The sequence below is a fragment of the Rutilus rutilus genome (genome assembly GCF_951802725.1).
Source record: "Rutilus rutilus genome assembly, chromosome: 16".
In the NCBI taxonomy this organism is placed as follows: Eukaryota; Metazoa; Chordata; class Actinopteri; order Cypriniformes; family Leuciscidae; genus Rutilus; species Rutilus rutilus.
Window position 1 is genome coordinate 26231478 of NC_140224.1, and position 7890 is coordinate 26239367.

Below are 7890 nucleotides of genomic sequence, written 5' to 3' on the forward strand. Positions count from 1 at the left end.
GCATATGATGCATACCCCATTTTTGCACCTTTTTAATGAGACAGCTGGTCATGTGATATAACTATGGCGGTGCCCATGAGGGGGGCAACCCACTTCATGTAAAAAAAAAAAAAAAAAAAACATTTTCCTCTAGCTTTTTAGCTTTTTCTAAAAGACCGATATGTCTGGAGATCTCATCTCGTGTGAATGTGTATCATTAAGTGATAGTTTACTGTATGTGGAAAACTTTTTTTATTTTTATTAAGCGTTCAGCTTTAAGAGAGTAAAGCGCGTGACGCCGCTCTGAAATGTCTCAGTTAACTTGGAAAAGGGCTTTTCTCATTACCTCGAGGGATTGAGATGGCCATGCCGACGGACTGTAGGCTATATAAAGGAGAACGGCACGAACATGCCTATGCTCAGCCGTGGACGGAAAGCGAGCGGACCTGTGACGTTTCAGTGCAACCTTTAGGCAAAGGCGCTCTTCTTTTTAAGGACTGCTGTCTCCTCAAGTGGATTGTTGTACTAGAAAATATTGTTGTATTTTCGAAATTAAAAGCATTAAGAAACCGTTTACCATCCATTTTGCAATTATACAGGTGTGTTTCTGCACATTCTGTGTCGGTTAGTAGGCTAGCCTATAAAAACACCTGTCTTGGACTTTCAAGAAGCTCCCAAGTGATTATTTTATGAACTTTTCTTGATCGTTTTCCCCCCTCAATGTCAGCCCTAAACGCTGTCATGGAATCGTTTGTGTCTTCAGTCACCGAGTCCACCGACATCACCCCACCGGACGATCCGTTCACGGGTCCCATCAAGTCTATTGCGCCCTGGAATTACACTTTCCTCGCCTGTCTCATGTTTATAGTGACTTCACTGTCTCTAACAGAGAACTTCACCGTTATGTTCGTGACGTTTAGATACAAACAGTTAAGGAAACCGTTGAATTACATCATTGTTAATTTATCTGTCGCCGATTTTTTAGTTTCACTGACAGGAGGCACTATAAGTTTTTTAACTAACGCACGAGGCTACTTCTTCCTGGGTGTCTGGGCGTGTGTGCTGGAGGGATTCGCTGTCACTTTTTTCGGTGAGTTATTATAACTGTACCAAGACATTTATTCCTTTAGTTTAAACGAAATATTAATTATTTTGTGTTACTAAAACAATTTATTGTATTTTTTTGTCATTTAAGTATATTTACTTAGCCCATTTGTAGCCTTATTCCTTTGCTAGTAGCCACTCCCAGTGACAATATTGCATTTTTTATATATATATTTTTTGCAATTTAATTCTGTTGTAGTATGTATTCCACTTTTTGCTAGTGCATATTCTAGTTTTATTCATTAAATATTACTATTATTTCTTATTCACTGCTTACCAGAAACTCTCCCAATAGATTTATTAGTAACCAGTACTTGTCACTGTTGGGCTAGCAAAGGAAAATGTGTAGGATATGTAAAGAATAAGTAATAGTTACTTATTGAATAGATACTAGTCACTATTTTATTTATTTTTTTGGCATATTGTTTATCATTTATATTACCATAGCTTTACTACAAATATCAAAGTTAAAATCACCCATGATACTCATTGTTTGTGTGTGACGTAATTGCTTTTCTGAAGAGTAAACAGTACATGGGTGTACCTTCTTGCTTTCTAGGGATTGTGGCTTTGTGGTCTTTAGCAATCTTGGCATTCGAGCGTTTTTTTGTGATCTGTCGTCCTCTGAAAAATGTCCGTCTGGGAGGCAAGCATGCAGCTATGGGTCTTATTTTTGTTTGGACCTTCTCTTTCATCTGGACAATCCCGCCAGTTCTGGGTTGGAACAGTTATACAGTCAGCAAAATTGGCACTACCTGTGAACCCAACTGGTGAGCTCAAAATACAATTTCACTGAATGTCCCTTCCTTCATTCACTCTAATTATCCAGTATTTGTTCTTCTAAGACTCACACTCACAGTCTTTCAAACTCTGTCTGTGTTTCACTGTCATGCACGTGTATTAACATCCACAGTAATACAATATTACATTATTGATGAATACCAAAATGCACATGTTCCTGAAAGTAGCATAATTTGGAATCAAACAAGTAGCTGGAGTCAAGGCCTCTTCCTGTGTGTAATATTATGACAGAAAAAAAGAAACCACTTATAACCCCAAGGCTCATGCCATGCAGCCATCATTTGAAAAATTGCTTTCAAGAGACTGGTGGCTTGGCCTTGGCCTTGGAACACAAATAGTGCAAAAACATTTGAATAGGGAATGCGCACTGACACAGATGGGGGAATATTTTTTTACCTTTGTCGGGCATAGTTGCATCCACATTGATGTTCAACATTAAGAGTAATGTAGTTTCTGCAGTTGGGATCTCTGACAGCAAAGAAGTGAATGTAACGTTTTAAATTCTGGTTTCTATTTATTCTCAAGTGATCCAAATTTTGGCTTTGCCTTGAGCTTGCAGTGGGAGCTTAGTACTCAATTGTTCTGTTGCAATGTTTTTTTGGACAAACAAAGCACTCAACAAAACATATTATGCAAGTGTCTAACATACACATGTGCTCTTATTGTTAAAGATTTGTGCACAACTGATTACCTAAGCATTCTTATCCACACTAATTTTTTGTGTTCAGAGTACCTGCTAGATGTCATGTAGGTAAGATCGAGGAGTTCTAAAGTCTCTGTTTTCCTCCTTTAAGGTACTCAACTGATTACTATGACCACACCTACATCATCACCTTTTTCACTACATGTTTTATCCTTCCTCTTGGCGTGATCATTATCTCCTATGGTAAACTTATGCAGAAGCTCAGAAAGGTTGGTCAAATACTCATATCTTGATTTTCATTACTTGCTTCATAGCAAATCTTTAGATGTAAATGAATAAAGAGCAAAATAAAACTAGAAAGCCTTTTGAGATTCTGTTTGGTTGTGTATTGTAATTAACATTTGATTCGAACTTACTCTTGGACTGTAATTAACCTTAGAACTTTATTATGTCTAATAGGTATCGAACACTCATGGAAGGCTGGGTAGTGCGCGTAAGCCTGACCGAGAGGTGGCGAGGATGGTCATTATAATGATACTTGCATATATGGTTGGATGGACGCCTTATGCAGCATTTTCAATTATTGTCACAGCCTGTCCCACAATTTATATTGATCCTCGCCTGAGCTCAATACCGGCCTTCTTCTCAAAGACTGCAGCTGTGTACAATCCCATCATCTATGTCTTCATGAATAAGCAGGTACATCTTTGCCATTTGTCATCCTTATCTGGCATTTTCAGATCACCTACACATCTTATAAAAACAATACTTCTGAGTTTAGGGTGTCGTGCTGAGAAAAAACAAACAAAGAGGATTTTATATTTTATACATTAAAAATCAATTTCTGGTGTTTTATCCCATCGATCAATAATGGAAGAAAAGCAAGGAAGAGCAAAGGCAATGCATCTTAGCACTATGGGAATGTTGTGGTTTATGGTTATTATAGCTATCCTGTCGGAATTCAGTATTCTTTTCAATAAAAGTCATAGAATGAGCATGAGGTCTGAACTGCTGAACTTTTTTCCCCTCCATTATATGTCAGGGACAAATGACAGACATCTAATGCTCTTTACTCTTGACAGTGTTGGTTGAGGAGATTCAGTTTTTTCTTACTCCAAAAAAATATTACATTTTTAAAAGTTCAAATCCACAGAGGTAGAGTGGTCCATGTATACCCAATGAAAAATTGATCATATCTCTAATGTTGGTTTAAACCTCTGACTATTTCCAATTGAATGATTTTCTGCATTCTCAGAGGATTCATGCGTAATAAGTGATACAGTCTGCACTGTTGCTCCATGATATCCCATTATTTTTTAAACATGGTTGTAGAGGGCAATTTCTCCTCAGTATCCCTGTAGTGTGTCGTTTGATGTAAAGAATGAAGCAATGATCTTTTGCAGTCATGTGACACTGATGACCACCCCTAGGATGTGGGTCCCAGGTGGTTTGGAGCGGAGGCTGCTGGACCCCTTGAGCTGTGCACATCTTCCAGAACTAACCCAGGTCCTTCCCAGCTGTTCCCAGAATAAATTCAGAGCAAGGGTCACAGCCAGGGTCGCACATTTCTCTGATGTGTGAGAGAGAGACAGACTACATTATAGAGAGACGAGAACAAACACTTGAGATTAAGAATAGTGACGGTTTCTTTACCCATATTATATGGGTATATTACCAATGCTATATGGGCCATATATGCAAAGTTTACTGTCAGTCTGTCTTTTCTGAAATGGGTCATATATTGATTTGAGAAATCTGAACTAGAACATTTGCTGCTAGATTTAATTGTCTTTTTTCAATTGTTCTGGTAACACTAATATACGGCTACATTTGTACAATTTATGTTAGTTAATGCATTATGCGTCTTGAACTAACAATGAACAACACTTTTTCAGAATTGATTCATCTTTTAATGTTAATTTATTAATATACTGCTGTTTGTATTTTTCATAAAACACTGTTAATTTATGTAAAAAAAAATTTTTTTTTAATTAAAAGAGATATTGTAGAATTCAGAAGCCCTTTTTTATTAGCGAAACGGCTGGCCATTAAGTGAACTGCTGCCAGCAACTTATTGCTTGAGCTCACACTTGTGTGACTGGATGCGATTCAAGGCCCCGATATACTCGCGTCACAGCATAGTTCTTTTTCGTTCTTTGCTTAGGAGTAAAAGGAAGTTGGAAATACCGTTTCAGCAATATACTGTTAGTGAACATCCAGTGCCGTCCACACTGCTGAGAGCGACATTTAGATGAATATGTACACTGTAAAAAAAAGTTGCTGCCTTAAATTTTTAAGTACATTCAACTTGGATGTTTAAATCAACTTAAAAATTTTAAGTTAAAAAACATTAAACTGGCTTCAAAAAATTTGTTTAATCTTGTATAACTTTTCTTAACTTATTTTGACAAGTTAAAGCAATGTAAAAACTTATGTTGTCATAACTTATTGATCATATAATTTTTTATAGTGTAAATATGTGCTGTGTGCTTTACTCTCAATAACAAAGTAAACACACAACAAAAATGTCAGTGGTGAGAAAACAGCAGTTACGAAAGCATCTGATAATAGTGATGTGGATATGTTTGCACCACCATCATGTCGACAGTTAAAATGATACTATTATGATAGTTTGATTTTGAATATGTGAGACAATAGTTTAATCCCTAATCCCTAAGAATTAATCCCTTTTCTTTGCATGACACTTTGACATTGCAGTACAGACTGTTTTTTTCGTTTTTCGACATTATCCTGAACATTGTATAAGCATTCGCTTAATGTGTCAAGAGAATGGAAGAGAGGCTCTCGGGAATGCACGTAAACGTCACATCCTTTTGATTTTCCTAGGGAAGTGTACCTAGTCCTTTGCATAAAAATCAGTCTACAGGCTGTCAGAGAAGGTACCGTTTTTTAAAGTTGATACAAGCTGTTCACACATTGACAATAAAAAAGCGAATAATACATGCAAATTATTACAAAGGCTATAGCCCCTTTAAATGAAATTTAAACAAAATATTATTTATAAATGAACATTGTTTTAGACTAATAAACACTGTAAAAGTATTGTTACAAGCAGGTAAAGCTTTCTATGACTTTCCAATTGGTCTTAGTATGTTCTGTCTGTATTGTTCTGTAAATGTATCCCCACTGCAGTGGCTCTCTGCATTACAAATTTGTCAGAGAGAGGCAGTAGCTGGTATTATAATTACCCAGGGTACCTCATTTTCATCCAGTCCAACCAAAACCTTGAGGAAATGAATATATTTACTTCCCATGACCTTATCTGCTTTAATTAAGGCCAAAATGTCCTTGTTTTACATAGAATACATCTTGCTTAATGACCTTTTCCTTGTTTCAATGCAGAGGTTGTGCAAAGGGCTAACTGCTGAAAACAAATCTCTACATGTTGTCACAGAGACAGAAAACATTAATCGAAGCTTTTCTTTTGTGTCTTGAGTTCATAACGAGCATAATTATCAAAATTAAAGTCATGATCCGTTCAATCTAATGCTTTTTCTCTCAGTTCAGGAAGTGTCTGATCCAGATGTTTGGAGGAAATGTCGCCAGTCTGGAATCCACCAATCTGAACCAGACATCAGACAAAGGGGGCATCACTGCCACAGCAGACAGTCAAGTTGGAGAGATGTCCACCATTGCTGTTCGTGTTCCCATGTCCATGTGCAACATGGAGAAGTGTAAGGAGGAAGAGGAAGAGCCGGAGCAGAGTGGGAATGGAGGTCCAAACCAGCTCCCTTTATCAGATAGTCAAGTATGTCCTTTGTAGAGAAGGACTAGTCTGACTGAATAAATGTATACCTTTATTGTCTCCATCCAGTCTAACCTGTTGTCTAACTAAAGCATAAATTCTGCAGTCATTACCTTTATTGGAATGCAAATGTTAGAATGTATGGTTTGTGTTTTCATATGTTCTTGGTTGTTGCTCGTATTTTTTATGTTGTGGCGATTTGCAGTCTTGGCATATCTGTTCTTGTCAGTATCGCATTATTACCTAACATGAAGGAGGCAGGCAATACATTTCTGTAAAGTCCTCTTTTCAGATCTGTGCATACTCTCCTCTCACTATATTGCTGATTGCACACTAGTATCAGTGCAGATGTAGTGTTTTTTTTTTTTTAAATGGCAATAATATTGCAATAACTTTCAGTTTCAGAGTTGCTAAAGTAGATTTTATATAAAAATTCAGACTATATATTGAGGTCAAAATACAGACTCTCACTTAATAATCACTAATAGTCGACTTAAAAAAGTTTGGTTCAAAAATCAGAAGATAAAGTGATCGGTTGAACAATACAAACTGAAGACAAATGCAAGACATGGCGCTGGAACATAGTAATAATAAAAGAACGCAGGGTTCTCAGCGCTTTTATGAGACGAGCTCAGGCAAAAAAACCTGGAATTAACAGAAAAAGCCGAACAGCTTTTGAAAGTCTAAATAAATAAATATTTTTTTATTTAAATAAATAAAAAAGAAAATCGCCCTGGCTTTAGCTAATCGTCTCTGACATTCTGCCGATACAAAGGTTGCTGCTCTCCCTGGCATTGGGGTGTCCAATCCTGCTCCTGGAAGGCCACTGTCCTGCAAAGTTCAGCTCCAACCCCAATTAAACACATCTGAACCAGCTAATCAGGGTATAACTAGGCAGGTTAGGTGAGTTAAGGCAAGTTGGAGCTAAACTCTGCTGGAACGTGGCCCTCCAGGAGCAGGTTTGGACACCCCTGGTCTAGTGCATGTTTACATAGAAAAGCGATTTAATAACGCGTGTACACGACTCAGAATCTAACATACTGCTGTATTTGATATCATAATTAATTTAGTGAACTAACAGGTCAGACATGACTGGTTTGGCAGCGTATCTGCTTTGCAATACAGTAATAAACCATGCAATTAATGTCCTCATCTCATGAAATTAGATCCTTGTCTGTTGTTGCATTTTGCAGTCTTGTTTTGAGAGGTTTAATGAAGCAAAAATGTTTATTATAAATTGTATTTGTTTAGTAGCCTATACTGTATACTTTGATATATGAGTGCTTGTGAGTTTGAGTGAACAGTCTGGATGTCTTATTAGTCTATAATGTTTGGTGTTTCCTCACGGTTTCTGTCCAAAATGAATATTGATATTGATGTTTGTCTGTGGCATGCCAGTGAATGCTTTACTTATGTATTTATTTGTCAATGTCTTGGATTACAAAAAAATCACGTTTCTTATTTTTAAAAACATGTCAGCATTGTAGAACATATACATAATAAAACAACCTGCAATAAGAGTGGTCACACTACTTGAAAAGTTCAACACGGAGGCACATATCAAAATCGTATATTGCAAATCCAGTGTGTTTATTAC

General features: G+C 36.9%; 1 protein-coding gene across 1 annotated transcript; it reads left to right on the forward strand.

The window, feature by feature from the left end:
• Positions 1 to 394: 394 nt before the first annotated feature.
• On the forward strand, positions 395 to 6898 carry valopb (vertebrate ancient long opsin b). The gene is made up of 5 exons (XM_084433555.1): positions 395 to 1069; positions 1643 to 1853; positions 2679 to 2796; positions 2987 to 3226; positions 6051 to 6898. The coding sequence occupies exons 1-5, from the start codon at positions 700 to 702 to the stop codon at positions 6309 to 6311; spliced, it is 1200 nt and encodes a 399-aa protein (XP_084289681.1). The 5' UTR covers positions 395 to 699; the 3' UTR covers positions 6312 to 6898.
• Positions 6899 to 7890: the final 992 nt, after the last annotated feature.

Excerpts from the sequence above, each read along its gene's own strand:
- valopb (XM_084433555.1), top strand. The coding sequence starts at position 700 with ATGTCAGCCCTAAACGCTGTCATGGAATCGTTTGTGTCTTCAGTCACC. Across the intron at positions 1,070-1,642 it reads ATTCGCTGTCACTTTTTTCG|GGATTGTGGCTTTGTGGTCT; the intron begins GTGAGTTATTAT and ends CTTGCTTTCTAG. Across the intron at positions 2,797-2,986 it reads TTATGCAGAAGCTCAGAAAG|GTATCGAACACTCATGGAAG; the intron begins GTTGGTCAAATA and ends TATGTCTAATAG.